This window comes from Vitis riparia, chromosome 14, assembly GCF_004353265.1.
Source record: "Vitis riparia cultivar Riparia Gloire de Montpellier isolate 1030 chromosome 14, EGFV_Vit.rip_1.0, whole genome shotgun sequence".
NCBI lineage: Eukaryota > Viridiplantae > Streptophyta > Magnoliopsida > Vitales > Vitaceae > Vitis > Vitis riparia.
Genome location: NC_048444.1, coordinates 2,000,569 through 2,020,771, shown reverse-complemented (window position 1 = coordinate 2,020,771; position 20,203 = coordinate 2,000,569). Strand labels below are relative to the sequence as shown.

Below are 20,203 nucleotides of genomic sequence, written 5' to 3'. Positions count from 1 at the left end.
GTTATAGCTCTCAAACAAGTGATGAGGGGCAAGGTTGCCGGGGTTAACGAATCGAAAGCAATATTTAACCTTCCCACTTGCAATTACGAAATAGGCTAGCTAACCTAGTAGTGAAAGACGAGAGAGCAAAAATTAAAGATGAAATAACTGGCACTTCTAAATCCGACAAAATCCAAATCACTACAAATGATTTCTTATATATATATATATATATATATATATATATATATATATCCAAAAATGGATCCTTAGAAATTGAAACCTCCACAAAGGTGATTTTCAAATACTCAAAATAAAAATTTAGAAGTTGAGATATGAGTTTTCTTAAGCTTCTCTACATTATCATTTATGGAGAAGGATGAGGACACCATGGTAAGAAGTTTAGAAGGTTAGAACTTAAAGCTTGATCATGATTTCCTTTTTCTTGTTTTTAACAAATCATATATATAATGGTTTAACTGTAAATGTGAAATGAAGTAAAGGAATTTTTTTTTTCTTCACCAATAATAATTTTGATGAAGTAATTTAGGAAATAAGTGATTCTTCTATGTCATTATCACAAAGTCCATCCTATTTGGTAATTTTTCCCACGTAGAAATAGAATATTTTTGCTACCTCTCTCAAATGCTGATATGCACGCATACATAGGAGGAAGCCCATGAGAATCCTCCATACCCCAAATTTGCATATTCAAGACAAAAAAAATCCCCTTAATGACATCCAATGCGACCGAAGTGAAAATTCTCTTACCTGGCAGGACTGACCAATGCAACTGCATGTCAGGACATCCAATGCCAAAGCCTGATCTTTCCATGGATTAACATTCAAGAAAATCTTCCTCTCATCTGGGTAGATAAAATGGTTATGATTTGCTTTAATATTATAATTCTGATTGGTTTTTTTTTTTTTCAGTGTAAATTAATCACACAAGTAGAGAGCACCATCAAGCCACATGAAATACAATATTGTAACACCAACTGAATCGGAATTACCTGACACAAATTGGCCACATGGGCGGTTAGGATGTGTGGTAGACAGAACTGAAGTAGAGACCTATTATAGCTGCAGTGGAAGACCATTGATCATTTTGGATTGCTTACATTACTCCTGGAGTCACCAAGGGTTTGCACGGGGATGACATTCTAGGAATTAAAGCTTTATACAACCGTTGATGATTTCAAGATGAAACTGGAGAACCTCAGTTTTGATATATTACTATGAGTGACATCTCCGTTTTTTAGAACTAGTGTCAAAAATTATTTTTTGAGAATTAGTTTTGAAAACATTCCCAAACAAAACCTTATTTTATTCCAATATCTAATTTAATGTAAAATAATATATATATTTTTAATATGAGATCAATATATTCCTGGTCAATATAATTTATACTTTCCTATATATTATTATTTAGAAGTAGTATATAAAAATGATTAATTGATAATATTAGTGTAATTTTTTCTGAGAAAATTGAACTCATCTTTTCAATGGATGGTTTTTTTTTATAAAAAGAAATTGTCTTTTCAGTAAATGATATTATTTGAAAGATTTTTTTTTTTGGAATGATTTTTATGAATCATCTCTTCAAGGGGTGATTTTTGTTTTTGAAGAACCTTTAATTTTTTTTTAAGAAAAAAAAAAAAAGAAATCATCTCTTTAAGAGATAATTTTTGCTTAGAACTATTTTAATTTTTTTTTTTATCAAGAATGTTTAGACATTGTCATCTCTTCAAGATACAATTTTTTATAAATTTGAATATTACGTGACAACTCTTCTCATGATTCACTAAAACTACGATATTTTTTTCATTATCGTATGTTATAAATTGGTTTTTTAATCTATCTTACAATAATAATAATAATAATAATAATAATAATAATAATAAAAACCCTGTAATTTTCTTGACTGAGGAAAATGGGCTCATACGACCCTTCCTAGGGCATTTGAAGCAACTCCTATCATCTAATAGGCTAAAATAGAGACCCAGCCTGGTTTTGGCTTGGGTGATTGTTTTATGGGCATGAAAACCCATGTTAGTATTGCTTTAGGGGATTTCTAGTGTTTGGTTGACTTGAATTGCTCTTATTGGGCCCTTAAGAATAAAGTTTAGGAAATGTGAGAGGGATTTTTTAAGGAGACAAGTGACTCAAGTTACAATGGAAGCGGGGAACTTGGTGAGGAAAGTTGAGAGCTGGTTAAAAATCTTCCGATTTGGCATTCTCAGCTGTGTTAATGATTGAGTTTTAGATTAATTCTTGTCACCATATATACAATTGGGAGTTAGCTAGACCCTAAGAATAAATAAAATAGTAAATTATTTAACTAAAAGAGAAGCTCGACTCTAATGGTAAACTTTTTTACTACATCATTTTAAGTCTAAATAACTTTCCTTTTTATTTTTTTATTCTTTTAAGCTTTGAAATGATGGAATATGAATGACTGGTTTTACTAGTTCGATTAGGTTGGGTTTGTGAAAATTACAAAGGAAAAGGAACTGAGAGAATAAAATGAAGTTAAAGTTAATATTTTTTTTTATATGGTAGTTCAAGCCCATCTTATTTTTTCATATTTATGAAGTGTGGATGATATATTGCTCGATTTTAAATATGAGGGGTCATGTGAAAAATAAACTCATAATATTATATTTAATCACTGATATCATCTTTAAAGTAATTTTCTTAATATCTTTATGTAATAGCTTTGAAACCATTTATTGAGAAAAATCAAAACACTTAAATGCAATAGGGAAAAATAAAATAAAATAGAGAAGATAAACCATTTACATAATTCAATGTAAACACCTTCTTCCACGGGAAAAAAATTATTAAGTTTATTATAACCTTCAAGATTACATAATTCAAATTCTCTTAACATTTCTTTACCCAAAATCCAATACACCCTTTGTCTACCTCTCTTCACATTTTTTTTCCTCTTTGCTCTTTTTTTCTCTCTATAAAACCACATATTTATAGAGTCCTATGTTTTAACCTTAAAAAATAGTTTTTTTTAATCCAAGTTAAACATAAAAAGGTAATTTACCAAAACACAAACTCTATAAATATTAACTTTTCTAAAAATAAAAAATAAATAATTTGAGTAAATCTCAATAATATATTCTTATAATTATCAAAATATGAGAACTTATCGGATAATTAGTGGAAGATAATGTAAATATCTTCTTTATCGACTCTATAAAATGAGTAGATCATTAATAATTTTTTTTTTATATTTTATTATTGCGAAAAATTATTTATCATTAAAAAATGTAAAAAATATTTATATTAATATTGGAATATTAAAATTATAAATAATAAAGTGAATAATAATAATAATAATAATAATAATAAAAGGAGAAAAAAGAAAATTAAATGTAGCTTTGACATTTTTTTTTTTTTATAACCAAAAAGTCAATATAAACACTTTTGATAATGATTCTCGGATAGTATTTCTAATACTTGAAAAATAAATATTTTCAAGGGTTAGAAGAACTAAAAACACTTCCCATAATCATTGTTAAACACACTCTATATTAGGAGCAATTTAAGTAAAACTTAATTATAAGTTGTAGGGTGAAGTATTAACCTTTTATATCCCTTTTAAATCATTTTGACGAATTAATTATATGAGTTAGATGATCCTAAATCATAATTTTCCAATAAAATTAGAATTTTCTTAATTTTTCTTTTATTCCATTTTTCCAATTTTCCCTTTTTCCTTTTTTTTTTTTTTTTTCTTATCGGACCAAGTCTATATGCAGTAATAGTGTTCATAGAAATAGAGATATCGACTCGATTAAGAAAGACGTATTGAAATGGAGATTTTTCACCTCCCACAACAAATGTGTACAAAAAGACCTGATGATGCAGAATCCATGCAATCGGTCACTGTAACTCAAATTAAGGTGATCAGTCATGGAAACTGAAGTTTCTCCCATGCTCTCGGTGTTTCTTTCTTCCCTACTCCTCCTTCCTTTTCTGTCTGGAGCAACTTCTTCAGACCTCTCTCCCTTTGGGTTTTACAAGGATCTGCAGGGATCTCAAAAAGGAGACAAAGTGGAAGGCATCCACAAGGTAAAAAAGTACCTGCAACATTTCGGCTACTTGGGCTCTACCCATTCCCAAACTGAAACTCAAGTCGATAGTGATGACCATTTTGATGATGCCTTGGAGTCTGCCATCAAGGCCTTCCAGACCTATTACCATCTGAAGCCCACTGGAATCTTCGATGCCCCAACAGCCACGCAGATGTCCAGGACTCGATGTGGGGTCCCAGATAACCCCCCTGTTACAAATAATATCAACTCCCATGGCCATAGCCATCTCAGCATAGGCACTCATTATGCTTTCTTCCCAAATAAGCCAAGATGGCCCGCTGGGAAGAGGCATCTCCTCTATTCACTCGACTCTGCCTCCCATCCAGAGGCTGCCAACGCAGTTGCCAATGCTTTTGGCGCATGGGCTGGTGTAACAAACTTCACCTTCGAGCGGACTTCAGACCCAAAAATTGCCAATCTCTACATTAGTTTTAAAGTCAGAGATCATGGAGATGGGCGGCCCTTTGATGGCCGTGGAGGAATCCTAGCTCACGCCTTTGCACCAACTGATGGAAGATTCCATTTCGATGGAGATGAGACTTGGGTGATTGGCGCAGTTGCTAATTCTATGGACTTGCAGACTGTTGCTACGCATGAAATAGGTCATCTTCTAGGGCTTGCGCATACTCCAGTTCAGGAAGCCATCATGTATGCTATCATCTCTCCTGGAGTAACCAAGGGTTTGAATCAGGATGATATTGATGGAATTAGAGCTTTATACACCGGTTGATGAATCGGATTAATTCAAATCCAACGGCAAGTACATAAGGGAATTGCAATGGGTTTACTTCCGTGAATTGTAAGTGTGCCACATACTCTAGCTGCTGAGCAAGGGCACATATAGTAAAAGTTTCATCCAAATGATTCCTCCTCACCTCTCCATGCAAATGAAATAATAAAATAAGACTTACAAGCGTGTGTTTATGATTTTGAAAAGTATTTATAGCATGTTTAATACTTAAAAAAATAAAAATACCAAATGCACGAATTACTACCAAAAATGCACATTTTTTACACTGAAAAAAAAAAATCAGAATTATAATATTAAAGCAAATCATAATCACTTTATCTACCCAGATGAGAGGAAGATTTTATTGAATGTTAATCCATGGAAAGATCAGGCTTTGGCATTGGATATCCTGACATGCAGTTGCATTGGTCAGTCCAGCAAGGTAAGAGAATTTTCATTTTGGTCGCCTATGTCATTAAGGGGATTTTTTTGTCTTGAATATGCAAATTGGGGGTATGGAAGATCCTCCAATGTATGCATGCATATCAGCATTTCTGAGAGAGGTAGCAAGAATATTCTATTTCTACGTGGGAAAATTACAGAATAGGATGGACTTGTGATAATCACCTAGAAGAATCACTTATTTCCTAAATTACTATGAAGGACTAAAATTATTATTGGTCTTTTTTTGCTCTTTTAATGACTTTTTAGCCTAAAAACTTCCTTTAGTTCATTTCACATTTACAGTTAAATTAGTAAGTATATGACTTGTTGAAAAGAAGAAAGAAGGAAACCATGATAAAGCTTTAAGTTCTAACCTTCCGAATTTCTTACCATGGTGTCATCATGGTCTTGTTATCTTTCTCCATAAAAAGATAATATAGAAGTTTAAGAAAACTCATTCATTTTTGTTTTAAGATATTCCATTTACACTTATTTCAATTTCTAGAGTTTTATTTTGAGTATTTGAAAATCACCTTTGCTCTAAGGTTTCATTTTTGGATTCTTAAGATTCATTACAAAATCAAAGTAAAAATTTTCACCTTTGATTCTCACATTTGTAGAGCTGATAGTTTTATGACTCAAAAATCAGAATTTCATTTGAACAGTTGTAATGTCTTTTGTTTGGTGGTATTTGCTATATATTATTGTTGTTATTATCATTTTCATCCTTTGCTTTCTCTTCCTCTTCAGTTTTCAGTTATTTTTCATGCATTCTCGGAGGTCTTTTTACATTCAATTTGGTTATTTTCCAATTTTTGGGGTTTTCCGAGTACCCATATCTAAATTTTAACTTTTATGGGTTAATTAATGTCTTTGTCATATTTTTCAATTTGTGGTTTCTATATTTAATAATTGACATACTTGTAATTTAAGTATATTGAGTTCACAACTAGGAAACAAAATTTTTGTAAATTATGATTCTTTGTTGAGGTTCTCAAAAAAGGCTTTTTATTTTTCTTTAACGCTGAATTTATGAACTCTAAGAAAAGGAAATTCCTCATGCACTTCAATTGGTTTGGGAATAAAATATTTGTTTAATCATAAAATTTGTTTATATATATCAACAAAAAATAGTTCCTTAAAAATTTTCCAGGATTTATTTATTTATTTAGGCCTTCATTTATAAAACCTATATAGGGAAAATAAATTTATCATGTATTTTCAATAGATTTAAAAGTAAAATATATGTTTGAGCCTAAATTTTGTTTATACATTCATTTAAATATGCCTTTTTTTCTTTTTCTTTTTAGATATAATGATCAAATTTTAATTTAAGCACAATTTTTCTAATAGTTAAGGAGAATTTTTTTATTTTTTTATTTATTTTGAGTGCATAGTTATTTTAGTTTCTATATTTGAGTAGTCAAGTCGTAGGTTGTTTCTATATTCTAAGTGTAAGTATCTATAAATAAGTGATAAGTGATTGTGTATTATTTGATTAAGAGAGAGTGGTGGAAGACAATAAAATTTTAATTTTTCAGAATTTTTATTTCTTAGTCAGCCTTATTACTTCAACAAATTGGTATCAAAGCCATATAAAAAGAAGGCAAGTGGGATGTATCCATTCCAAGTTCCCTAACTCAACATAGATAATTATGACAATTAAAGTATCAAAACGAAGGCTTTGCTTGATTGATAAGAGACATGGAAGGTTGTAGAGAAAGGTGACAAAGGGCCATAAGATGAAAAAACTTTCATAAGTTTGAAGAGAATCAGAAAGTGTCATTGCATAGGTCTGAAGAGAACTAACAAGTTCATTGATTCTCATAGAATCAACGTCCTTGTTTTCTTCTATGATTGTGACCTTAGGTCTAAATTTCTTAGGAAGAGACCTCAAAATTTTCCTAACCACTTAGAACTCAAGGATTCTTTCTTCTAGGTTAAAAGATAAATCCACAACATTACCAAGTTATGAATAGAATGTAGAGAAAGTCTAATTTCATATCTTGATGCTCTCAAATTTTGAAGTGAGTATTTGTATCTTGGACAAGTTCATAACAGAAGTGCTCTCACAGGTTATTGTGAGGATGTCTTAAGCCTCCTTAGCACATTTACATGTGGCTATTCTACAAGAATTAAAATTGGTATATAAAGGGCCCACGTGCTGGTCTCACTACCTTCATTGTCCAATTTATTCCACTCTTGTTTAGACTTAAGTTCATCAGTTGATCTTCTAAATAATATAATTTTAATAGGGGTAATGTAGAGAAAGTCTAATTTCACATCTTGATGCTCTCAAATTTTGAAGTGAGTATTTGTATCTTGGACAAGTTCATAACATAAGTGCCTTCATGGGTTATCGAGAGGATGTCTTAAGCCTCCTTAGCACATTTACATGTGACTATCCTACAAGAATTAAAATTGCTATATAAAGGGCCCACATGCTGGTCTCACTACCCTTATTGTCCAATTTATTTCACTCTTGTTTAGACTTAAGTTCATCGGTTGATCTTCTAAATAATATAATTTTAATAGGGGTCCAATTTTTCTTTATGAAAAATTGGTGTGTACAAAATAATTTATTTTCTTTCCTTCCCTGGACAACCAAATAAGAGAGAAGGAGATCCAAATCATAATTTTCCATAAAAATTATAATTTTTCTTTTCTTTTTCTCTTTTCCTTAAACTTTCAGAAACTAATATATATATATATATATATATATATATATATATATATATATATATATATATAATTTTAATATTATTGATTGTGACATAATTATTCCTAAACCTTTGAGCTTACTTTGCACTTCTGGTTGATTCTTGGACATATTTTTCAATGCATAGGTAGCAAATTTTCTGGTAATAAATTTAATAAATAAATCAATTACATACCATATGCTGATCCAATGCCACTCTTGTTACATATATACAACCATCGAATCATAAGTCAAGATTCATTGAGAGTTAGTTGATCCTAAAACTAAAAAAGAGCAGTAAATTATTTAATTAAAAGGGAAGCTTGAAAATTCGTTTCTCTAATTGTAAAATCTTTCTTGAATCGTTTGAGTCTAAATAAAATTTCTTTTTATTTATATTTAACCTGTAACCTTCTCTTTTTACTTTTTTTTTAAAATGAAAATTGTCTTTTCCATTATGAGGCTCTCCAATCACCTATTTAGCTAGAAATAGAAATATTGCAATCGATATTCAGAGATTATTCACCTCCCAATCTCCCACAATTTTCTCCAAGAAATGTGTATAAAAGCATTTAAGAGTGCAGAAGCCTTGCAAATAACTCAAATTAAGGTGTTCAGTCATGGAAGCTAAAGTTTCTCCCATGCTCTCTGTGGTTCTTTCTTCCTTACTCCTTCCTTTTCTGTCTGGAGCAACTTCTTCAGACATCTCTCCCTTTGGGTTTTTCAAGTATCTGCAGGGATCTCAAAAAGGAGACAAAGTGGAAGGCATCCACGAGGTAAAAAAGTACCTACAGCATTTTCGCTACTTGAGCTCTACCCATTGCCAAACTGAAACTCAAGTCGATGGTAATGATGATCATTTTGATGATGCCTTGGAGTCTGCCATCAAAGCCTTCCAGACCTATTACCATATATGAAGCCCACTGGATGCCCCAACAGCCACGCGGATGTCCAGGACTCGATGTGGGGTCCCAGATAACCCCCGTGCCACAAATAATATCAACTCCCATGGTCATAGCCATCTCAACATAGGCACTCATTTTGCTTTCTTCCCAAATAACCCAAGATGGCTCCCTGGGCAGACGCATCTCCTCTATTTTCTCGACTCTGGCTCCCACCCAGAGACTGCCGGCGCAGTTGCCAATGCTTTTGGCGCATGGGCTGGTGTAACAAACTTCACCTTCGAGCAGACTTCAGATCCAGCAATTGCCAATCTCCACATTAGTTTTTAAATCCGTGATCATGGAGATGGGTCACCCTTTGATGGCCCATTTGGAATCCTAGCTCACGCCTTTGCACCAACTGATGGAAGGTTCCATTTCGATTGTGAAGAGAATTGGGTGATCGGTGCAGTTGCTCATGCTATGGATTTGCAGACTGTTGCTACGCATGAAATAGGTCATCTTCTAGGGCTTGCGCATACTCCAGTTCAGGAAGCCATCATGTATGCTATCATCTCTCCTGGATTAACCAAGGGTTTGAATCAGGATGATATTGATGGAATTAGAGCTTTATACACCGGTTGATGAATCGGATTTAATCAAACTTAATAGGGTTATGATCCAAATGGAAGTGAATTAAGTTATCTATATATTTTGTATTGCAGTGAGTTTACTTTCATGAATTGTAAGCGTGCCATACATGCTAGCTGCTGAGCAAAGGCACACAGTACGGTTTATACACACAGTAGAAGTTTAAATTTGCCATACATTGTAAAAGAACAAATATAATTATCGAAAAAAAAATGTTATAATATAAATTGCCACTCATATAAACTTTATTTACAAAAGATTTTGAGACCTGCATTTGTAAAGACAAGTGGACTTTGGAAATTCACAGACTTTTGTTTTTTTACCATGAACATTTAGAAAAATAATTAATTTATTAGTATTATTAATCTTTTTAAAAATTTTTTTGTAGAATATTGGAAAATTTTTATTTGTTGGATATATATATATATATATATTAAAAATTTATATTGAATTTTTATATTTAATTTTCATTATATGTGCTAGGATTTTCTCTTACTGTTTCATTCTGATTATTATATCAGGTAATTTAGTGTTACTAAATAATTTAATTATTGTTACAAGTCAAAATACTGGAAAATATTTTATTGTTAAAATTATTTGAGTAAGTTAATCGAATTGCCTTATTCGGATATCAGATGTTATGTTATTTGATTAATTATTGAGATAATTTCCTTTATTGTTGGAATTTATGACAATAATTTCTATTATTAAAAAAAAAATTTGAATTAGTTGATTTCTTATTGACACATATTTTTATATACTTGTTCCCTTGTAAAAACAAAAACAAAAACAAAAAAAACAAACAAAATCATTTGGTTGTAATGACTACCTTTAATAGTGTTAAACCTAAAAAATTTAGAGGGTCTTACTTTTGGAGATGACAAAAATAAATTAAATATTGGTTAATTGTCTTAGGATTTGTTTCTAATTTAGATGAGAGAAATGACACTAGCCAAAATGAAAAATCATGATGTTGGAACCAAATCAAATAGATTTTCATTGTCACAATAGGATTTTTAGTGCACTCTTTGATCGTCTTTATGATGTATACCACATTACCACTAATACTAAAGACTTTTGGAATGCCTTAGAAGCCTACTATGGCATTATTAATGGTGGTATAGAAAATAAGTTCATTATGGTAGATGAAAAACCTATAAGTAATCAAATTCATGAGTTTTAAGAGCTTTTAAAAGGTGTAAAGAGAAATATTAAATTATTAAAATTCATACTATTACATTAAAGTTTGGTTAATCTTGGTTTTGATTTGCCAAAAATACAAAACATAGAAGTATATATTAATACTAATTAGGCTGAGACTAAATGAAAGGCAATTTGCTTCAGGATACTTTAACTTCATATGTGGCAATCTTGTTATACGGAGAAGTAGGATTCCAGTGGGGTTGAGATGTAATAGGTCTGGAAGGCTTTGATGGCAGACTCCAAGGCATCATCAAAATGATCATCACTATCGATTTGACTTTCAGTTTTGGAATGGGAAGAGCTCAAGTAGCCAAAACGCTGTAGGTACTTTCTTACCTTATGGATGCCTTCCACTTTGTCTCCTTTTTTGGATCGCTGCAGATCCTTGAAAAACCCAAAGGGTGAGACGTCTGAAGAAGTTGCCTGAGACAGAAAGGGAAGGAGGAGGAGGGAAGAAACAAACACCGAGGGCATGGAAACAACTTTAGCTTCCATGACTGATGATCACCTTAATTTGAGTTGCAGTGATCGACTGCATGGATTCTGCATCATTGGGTCTTTTTATACACATTTTTTGTTGAAAGCCATGTAAGGTAAATAATCTCCATTTCAATACGTGTTTCTCAATCCAGGCAATATTTCTATTTTTAGCTAAATCTGTCCCATTAATTATTTCATCATTTCATTATCTCAAACCGCAAAATAAATAAATAAATAAATAAATCAATAAATATAAATAAAAAAGAAAAGTTATTTAGACTTAAAATGATTATAGAAAAATTTTACAATTAGAGAAACAAATTTTAAAGCTTCCCTTTTAATTAAATAATTTATTGTTCTTTTTTAGTTTTAGGGTCAACTAACTCTAAATGAATCTTGAATTATGATTCAATGATTGTAGATATGTAACAAAAGAGGCATTGCATCGGCATATGGTATGTAATTGATTCGTTTATTAAATTAATTACCAGAAAATTTGCTACATATGCATTGAAAAATATGTTGAAGAATCAACAAGAAATGCAAATTAGACTAGAAGAAGGTTTAGGAACAATTATGTCACAACCAATAATATTAAGATTATATGTATATTAGTTTCTGAAAGTTTAAAAGAAAAGAGAAAAAAAATTATAATTTTTATGAAAATTTATGATTTGGTTGTCCCTCTCTCTTATTTGGTTGTCCCAAGAAAGGAAAGAAAGTAAATTAATTTGTATACACAAATTTCTCATAAAAAAAAATTGTGCTTAAATTAAAATTTTATTAATTTAAGGAATGATGTGAATATAATTTTTATCTTGGTCTATTATTCTTTCTTTCCCTAAACTCAACCATGAAACAAGACATTGCAATTGTTCAAATAAAAGTTCAAAAATTTTACTTTGATTTTATAACGGATCTTAAGAAAATATGATTTCCCATATATTCGTAATGAAATCCTACAAAATCCAAATCACTACAAATGATTTCTTTTATATATATATATATATATATATATATATATATATATACATATCAAAAAATGAATCCTTAGAAATTGAAACCACCACAAAGGTGATTTTCAAATACTCAAAATAAAACTTTAGAAATTGAAATCAGAATTTTCTTAAGCTTCTCTACATTATCATTTATGGAGAAGGATAACGAGACCATGACGACATGGTGGTAAGAAGTTCGAAAGGTTAGAACTTAAAGCTTGATCATGATTTTCATTTTTCTTGTTTTTAACAAGTCATATATATACTGATTTAACTGTAAATATGAAATGAAGTAAAGGAAATTTTTTTTCTTCTGTATTACTTCTAACAAGTCATAGGTTAAAAAGTCATTCAAAGAGTTAAAAAAAAAAACCAATAATAATTTTGATGTTTCATAGTAATTTAGGCAATAAGTGATTCTTCTACGTGATTATCACAAGTCCATCCTATTCGGTAATTTTTCCCACGTAGAAATAGAATATTTTTGCTACCTCTCTCAGAAATGCTGATATGCATACATTGGAGGAAGCCCATGAGAATCCCCATACCCCCAATTTGCAAATTCAAGACAAAACCCCCCCTTAATGACCTGGGTGACCGAAATGAAAATTCTCTTACCTTGCTGGACTGACCAATGCAACTGCATGTCAGGACATCCAATGCCAAAACCTGATCTTTCCATGGATTAACATTCAATAAAATCTTCCTCTCATCTGGGTAGATAAAATGAATATGATTTGCTTTAATATTATAATTCTGATAGGTTTTTTTTTTTTTTCAGTGTAACTTTCTCTTCCTCTTCAGTCTTCAGTTCTTTTTCATGCATTCATTCTTGGAGGTCTCTTTACATTCAATTTGGTTATTTTCCAATATTTGGGGTTGATTTTTTTGGGGTTTTCCAAGTACCCATATCTAAATTTTAACTTTTATGGGTTAATTAATGTCTTCGTCATATTTTCCAATTTGTGGTTTCTATATTAGATAGTTGACATACTTGTAGTTCAAGTATATTGAGTTCATAACTAGACAATAAATTTTTTTTGTAAATTATGATTCTTTGTCGAGGTTCTCAAGAAAGGCTTTTTATTTTTCTTTAAGGCTCAATTCATGAACTCTAAGAAAAGGAAATTCCTCATGCATTTCAATTGGTTTGGGAATAAAATTTTTGTTTAATCCTAAAATTTGTTTATATATATCAACAAATAATAGTTCCTTCAAAATTTTCTAGGATTTATTTATTTATTTAGGGGTTACTATTTGTAACATCCCTTTTACTAAACGTAACACTTTTTTGTCATATTTTTTTTTTCACATATACCATTTTTAATAATAATAAAAAAAAAAACTCTTTCTAACCTTCTTTCAATATATTAAACCTAAATTCTAGTTGATTAAGGCGAATCACATATGAAATACAATGAATGACGAAATTCAATCATCTAATGACAATTTTCAAGTAAGATTTATAACTTTCATTTTTTTTTTTATAAAGAAATATATATATTTATAAAATAAATAAAAAAACCGACGACTTGGGTAGGGCTCTGGCGACCTGGGCGGGGATTCGGCGTCTTGGGAGGCAACAACGACGACGATGGTTAGCGTTTGGAGCAGAAATGGAAGTCGGGACCACCGACTGCAGTGGTTGGACTAAATTTTTTGCTTATAATAATTATAAAAATTGAAATTTTTTTATTGTTTATAAAAGTTACTAAGTTACTTTTCGTTTATAATTGTTAGAAAATTCTTCATGACATAAGTTTTTGCTTATAATAATTCTAAAATTCTAATTTTTTTTATTTGTTTAAAATATTTACTAAATTACTATTTTTTTTTGGTAAGAAAACATTATAGTAGCCACATGAAAAACAATTGAATGTGAAAAAATAAAAGAAGTGAAAAAAAAAAGGTGGGTGGGTAGAGACGAAAATGAAGATAAAAAAAAAAAAAAAAAAGCTAAAATGTAAAGCTAAAATGTGGGGTAGGGGTTGGAAAAAAAGAAAGAAAGAAAAAAAAAGGAGTGCATTATGAGAAGTGAGGATGGAGAGGAGAGAGGGGGAGAGGAGAGAAGAGAGAGAGGGGGAATGAATAAGGGATGATAGTTTAGGAATGTAAAATGCTACCTTAGTAAAAATGGTGTTACCAATAGCAATTGACTTTACGTAGCCTCATTTATAAAACCTATATAGGGAAAATAAATTTATCATGTATTTTCAATAGATTTAAAAGTAAAATATATGTTTAAGCCTAAATTTGTATATATAGATTTAAAACTAACTGGGGTCCAAGTTCCAACCTCAAAGTCCCCTTCAACCACCACTGGACGGATTCTTCTAACAATAGGAGGAAAAAGGCAGAGTTTGTAGGATATAATATCAGGCTATTCAACAAGACTATATAGTTTTTATGATAAGTTGATAACTAGTTGCGATTTCTTGCACCAAAAAACCAAATTTATCACCAAAATGCTGTCTGAATTTATGCCGGAATAATCACTTTGACTCATTCTTATCAATACTTTAATTTTTCTTGTACATGATATTTGGATTCATCTTCATTGTTATTCATATTCTTGTGTATTAAACATAGCAAAATGTACAAAAGCTGATATCATATAACCTAAACGTTCATAAAAATTACACTACGCGCGTAAAAGAAGGGAAAACAAGAGCATTTGGAAAACCTGTCATTTTCGCTTACTAAAACACGTCAAACTCCAGAGGAAAAGCTCATGTACACAGTTCTCTCATCATGCTAAGCAAGTTCATTTTCAGCTTTCACTGTCCAATTCACTCCGGCTCTTGTAATATTTACACAAGAGCATATACAGAAGAAGGCTTAATGTGCTGGACAAGGCTAAAAGCCAGTAGTACTTGTCTAGCCTGGCTTCTCTCATGTCATCTGAGAACCAACCTTGTCTTCCTCCTGAACTTGTGAAAATTTCGATCAGCCATATCAAGAAGGCGCTCATGAAGCTCCCAACTCCAAAGACACTAGAGTAGAGTGCTATTCCCGTTGTTCTCATTCTGATAGGAACTTCGCCATAAAAGAACTCTTGCATACCAACAACGGTGAAGATGTCTGAGATGCCCAAGATAATGTACTGAGGCAGCAACCAAAAGATGCTCAATGGTACTGTTTCTGACTGTGATTCCAGTTTGGAGCTGATGCTAAGCCTCTTTTTTTCCACAAGGGCTGCAATTACCATAGCTATGATGGAGAGGACCATCCCAATCCCCATCCTTTGCATTACATTGATGCCTTTCTCCTTCCGGGTTATCAGCCTTGTGAACGGGATCAGAACTTTGTCGTACAGAGGCATTAGGACAATTATGGACACTGTAATTGCGCTCTGCAGCATTGCTGGTGGAATAAGCAAGTTTCTTCCAATGTTCCTCCTCATTGTCATGCCTTGTTTTGTAAAGAAGGTTGCTGGTTGCTGGAAAATTACTGCAAACATTAGAAGCATTGTCCATATGGGAAAGAGCCGCAACACAACCTTTATACTTTCTGGCAGGTAAATGCCACTCTTATGGTTTTCGGCCAAGTCCTTGGTGTCGCGACAAAGGGGCTTCTCTTGGAGCCTATTGTAAGCAAGAAAACACATTGTTAGGACTATTTTATAAGATGAAGCTTCTTGGAATAGTGGAAGAGAACCTACTCTAGCTCAATCACATGGGATGATTTGTTAGCTGGCAAGGTAATTCCACAATTCATCATTTTTGATGTGATTGCTTTGATGGCTTGAACTATGGTTTCAAGGGTCTTCCAGTTGACATCCCTATCCTGCCTATATGTGTAAAACCGGCTTCCACATGAGAAAAATGCAATAGATGCGATCATTACGATGGTGGGGATGGCAAATCCGATTCCCCAACCTGATGTGTCTTGGATATAGGACATGACTGTGACTCCCAAGAGGCTGCCACTGCAAATACCGAAGTACCACCATTGGAAGAACAAACTCTTGCTGTCAGGATTCTTCTCATCTTTGGTACAAGGCAAGTCTTCTTCGGTTTCGAGCTGGTCTGCTCCAAAGGCCTGCAATGATGGGTTGTATCCACCTAGTCCGAGCGAAATCAAATAAAGGGACCAAAAGAGGAATGAAGAACCACTGGTTCTGTCTTCAGGAATCCATGTCCCCACCAATGCTGTTGATGTCAATGCCAATAACCCCTTAACAGAATGAAGAAGAGAAATTTTAGTTTCACAAGTAACAAATTCATTCCAATACAAGAACTTTGAAAAGGGCATGAGACAATTAGGAAGAATAGTGTGACTTATTTTACATATTTAGCATAGCTCTATTGCAATTGTTTGGAATGTGTCCCAAAGCTAAATCTATCTTCAATCATGCCCACTGGCCTTGCCCAATTTGCAACCGTGCACAGTCCCCACCTTGCTCCTTGAACCTAAAATGCCTCATCCCCATCAAATTTCAGGCTAAACCCACCAGATGATGGAATCATTTCTGAAATGCCCATTTCCCAAAACTTAAACTTGGTGTAATATTCCAAAGAATGTAGATGAAACAATGTATGAATTAAACTGTTAAAAATATTTTAACAGCAGCGTTACGCACCCAACCAAAAGGAGGCAGAGAGAAAGAGGAGATTGAGGGGGCAGAGGATCTGCCTTTGTTCAGACACATAGTTAAGTCCATTACAAAAGACTAAATATATAATAACCCAAAAGGAGTGCATGATGACTCAGGCTCCATCATGTTAATGGAAACCTTTCCCATTCTTTATTCACATGGCCTCTCCCTGCCCCTTTCCAATAACTCAGGTTGCAATTTACATGGTTAATTACACCTAAAAATATACTGCACCAGAAATTCAATAAAAAAAAGAGAGAGAAGAAGAAGAAGAAGAAGAAGAAGAAGAAGAAAAGAAACTCACTATAATATAGAGAAAAGAAGAGGCCAATATGGTGGAGTACCGATACCAATAAGAATCTGCAAGAGGGGCCACCAACAGTGCCAACATAGACGTAAAACCGCACCAACTATTCACCGTCTTAGCCGCTGTTGAATTGCTCATCTTCACAACATCCGTGAGATAAGTGACCAAATTTGATACCACCCCTTTGAAGGCAAACCTCTCCATACCAGCCACCACTGTCAACAAAAATAAAAACACGAATTCAAGCCTCTTTCTTGCAATCGTATATCATCAATTATAAACTCACTAGTCTTTTCTAACAAATTCATTCCGCCCAATGCTAAAACCCATCAACCAAACCAAGATTTCCTCCTCCTTGAGGACCATTGATGGGAAATACTTATATGGGTGTTCAAGATCAAGGAGCATTTCAAATTGAGTTCCCTTGCTTAATCAGATCTATACAGATAAGGCTGAAAATGTAAAGAAGATAAGAATGTACAGATAATTACCTATAAGAAGAATACATGGCTTGTTGAGTCCCCTTGATCTCTGTCCTCCCGCCATGAGAAGTTGAATCAATGCTCTGAGATTAAAAGAACCAAACAAGAAAATATCCAGTCTGCTGAGAGCCGAAAACAAGCACTACAAAGCCATCTCTATGGCCTCCAATCCTCGGTTACTATTTTTTTCCATAATATCCCTCATGAAAATGGCTCTAAAGTTTGTTTTTTGGGCCTAATGGGACACTAGATTGCCACTATAAAGCCATACTTATAAAGAGAGAAAGCTGTTGGCCACCTTCAGTTGGACACGTTGTCACGGCGACGTAACCGAGAGAAAGAAAATATGTCGACATGCAAGAAATCTCATACGTCAGATGGTATGCGTCCACGCAGCCCTGATATGCGCCACTTCACTGACACGTTGCACAATTCGACACGTGTGATTTACCCTTGTCTGCCAGGTTTTCTGATGGATTATCACAATGTTGGAGAAGCTCTAATTATTATTATGAAATATGAAAGAGTTCCAATCTATGGTCAAAAGTGACCTTCGCATTAGCTAAATTTAGAGTTCCTATCCAAAAAGAATTCAAGATTCTGGTAAGCTTTAAGTCAAGTTGTATCAAATAAAAACTACTGAAAACCAGCCCATGAGTCTTGATCCATCTCATGGTCCTTGCGTAACTCACGAAATGACTGAGATCCATATCACTTCAAATGTTGAAAGCAGAAGCTCAATCATCCAAAGCATGAAGACTTTGAAAACGATGGAACTAAAGATAAACTCAAACTTTAGAGTAAACCCATGCAAGAAGATAAGAGGAAGAAAACAAAACTTTGTTCAAGCTTGTGTGGAGTGCGTGTGGGGAGAGAGAAACATCCGAGTTGGACAAAGGCAATGTGCTGAAGCTTGTGTCAGGTGTGTGCTCAAGCAGAGAAAATCCAAGTTGAATAGAGACAGTCTTCCGAAGCTCTGTGCCAAGCATGTGTTTTAAGTGTGTCTATGAGAGAGAGAGTTGAGGTAGAATTAAATAGAAGAAACCCAGACCCAAGGAGGATAATCTTGAAAAATCTTCAGGTTGGTCTGCATAAAATTGAATGTGACAGCACCATTATCGGGCTATCAATTATTCTTAAATTAATACTTACATGTTGCTGTTTCTTTATCCTATAAACTTTAATTCTTTCACCTCCTCGTCTCAATGGCTTCAAAAGATTGGATATTAACACCAAAGTGGTACCATTCACTCCCGAAAGGTAAGCAACCAATGCATCCAATTAGTGTGGTGGTATCATGAGATGGATATCACTTTCTTCTCTGCCACCCACTACCACTGAAAATGTTATTATAACCGGGAAACCATGGCTACCCTCATACTCAAGTCTTTTTTTTTTGCTCAAGTGGCATGTAATGGTTGGACAGTGGCCTGAGGACAAGGGCTGTGATGATGGGAGGATCTTAGTTGACACAGAGGCATGGAACACAAAAGAGACATGAGTGCATTGCAATGTTTATGTTAGAATCTCTGTCCCATGCCAATAATGGAACAGTGTTGTCTACACTATATTTGGGTCTTATCACAAACATGCACTGCATGGAGCAAAGTAGATATTATGGCTTGGGTGGCCTACTCTCATTGGCATCCACGTATATACATTCTTATTCTTTTTGAACAGTGCAGTGGTGTTTGCAGTTTTGTTTGTGGAAGTATGGAGTTGGTGTGGAAGCCCATACACCTGAAAATTGACCATTTGGTGAAATATCTAGATCCTCTATGGACGTACGCTATTTTTCCTTAGAATAATATTTGTTTTCAGATCAGGAAACATGTTTTAGATTATTTTTTTTTGTTGACAAAAACAGTTTTTTACAATAGGATGTTTCTCTGAGAATATATTTTAATTATTTTCTAAAATTGTTTTAAAAATTAATTACATAAAAATATATATAAAAAAAAAGTGAGAATAAAGAGTTGCATATAAAAATTACTTTTAAAAATCATTTGAAAATAACTTTTGTTCTAAAAAAACATTTGAAAAATGTTTTTAAAAACTATTTTGTTGGAGTTGAAAAAGGAAGGTTTGCCTATTTCTAAAATAAAATCCAATGAAGCTTGTTCTAATCATAAAACCCAGAATATACTGGATGCCAAAGGAATGTTGTTACGTCCTTTTTTTTAGTACTCATGTTCCTTTTTCTTCTTCTCTTCTTTTGAGGAAAAAAAACGAAAGAAAGATTAGGGAAATTCTCTTCACACTTGGTGAGATAAAAGAAGCCACTGACTGAAGGTAATATGCGAAAATCTGTGCAGGCTTCCCATCTGATACCAACTCTACCCAACAATGAATTTTGGTGGGTGGTTCTTAGCCTTTGAATTGACGCATATAGACAACAAGAGGCATACACGAAACGGAGTTAGAGTAATGAAATGCAGGTAAGCCCTATCAAAATAGTAGAATTAAATGGATGGAAGTGTAGGGAAGAGAGGATTTGATTAATTACCTGCAACCACCCAATGACAATGGTCAAGAAAATTTAGAATCAATAGCAGATCTGGGTCCATTAAAGCTCATCCAATAATGTGGAAGAGAAACGTGAGAAATGAAGGAAAAGGAGAAATGTTGTGGAGGATCAGGA

General features: G+C 33.0%; 3 protein-coding genes across 6 annotated transcripts; 2 read left to right on the top strand and 1 right to left on the bottom strand.

Moving 5' to 3' along the window:
- Positions 1 to 3,909: 3,909 nt before the first annotated feature.
- On the top strand, positions 3,910 to 4,821 carry LOC117929995 (metalloendoproteinase 1-like). The gene has a single exon (XM_034850445.1). The coding sequence runs from the start codon at positions 3,910 to 3,912 to the stop codon at positions 4,819 to 4,821; it is 912 nt and encodes a 303-aa protein (XP_034706336.1).
- A 4,089-nt stretch (positions 4,822 to 8,910) lies between these two features.
- On the top strand, positions 8,911 to 9,489 carry LOC117929992 (metalloendoproteinase 1-like). Its single transcript, XM_034850442.1, has 2 exons — positions 8,911 to 9,187; positions 9,248 to 9,489. Exons 1-2 carry the CDS (start codon positions 8,911 to 8,913, stop codon positions 9,487 to 9,489), a joined length of 519 nt encoding a protein of 172 aa, XP_034706333.1.
- Positions 9,490 to 14,729: 5,240 nt separating this feature from the next.
- On the bottom strand, positions 14,730 to 20,203 carry LOC117929808 (protein NRT1/ PTR FAMILY 5.8). Of its 4 annotated transcripts, XM_034850225.1 has the most exons (6): positions 20,069 to 20,203; positions 17,861 to 18,031; positions 17,572 to 17,645; positions 17,078 to 17,295; positions 15,838 to 16,352; positions 14,730 to 15,760 (listed from the first exon to the last, which is right to left on the bottom strand). In XM_034850225.1, exons 3-6 carry the CDS (start codon positions 17,624 to 17,626, stop codon positions 14,947 to 14,949), a joined length of 1,602 nt encoding a protein of 533 aa, XP_034706116.1. In that variant the 5' UTR covers positions 17,627 to 17,645; positions 17,861 to 18,031; positions 20,069 to 20,203; the 3' UTR covers positions 14,730 to 14,946. The 4 variants fall into 4 exon arrangements, with proteins under 4 accessions (XP_034706116.1, XP_034706115.1, XP_034706117.1 ...); XM_034850224.1 differs by having other exon boundaries at positions 17,572 to 18,031; XM_034850226.1 differs by having other exon boundaries at positions 17,572 to 18,019.

What these genes read in the sequence shown, in the direction of transcription:
- LOC117929995 (XM_034850445.1), top strand. Translation starts at nt 3,910, where the DNA reads ATGGAAACTGAAGTTTCTCCCATGCTCTCGGTGTTTCTTTCTTCCCTA.
- LOC117929992 (XM_034850442.1), top strand. Translation starts at nt 8,911, where the DNA reads ATGTCCAGGACTCGATGTGGGGTCCCAGATAACCCCCGTGCCACAAAT. An exon ending in AATTGCCAATCTCCACATTA is followed by an intron (nt 9,188 to 9,247) that starts GTTTTTAAATCC and finishes TTGGAATCCTAG; the next exon opens with CTCACGCCTTTGCACCAACT.
- LOC117929808 (XM_034850224.1), bottom strand. Translation starts at nt 17,626, where the DNA reads ATGGCGGGAGGACAGAGATCAAGGGGACTCAACAAGCCATGTATTCTT. An exon ending in GCCATGTATTCTTCTTATAG is followed by an intron (nt 17,296 to 17,571) that starts GTAATTATCTGT and finishes TTTTGTTGACAG; the next exon opens with TGGTGGCTGGTATGGAGAGG. An exon ending in TCCCATGTGATTGAGCTAGA is followed by an intron (nt 15,761 to 15,837) that starts GTAGGTTCTCTT and finishes TGCTTACAATAG; the next exon opens with GCTCCAAGAGAAGCCCCTTT.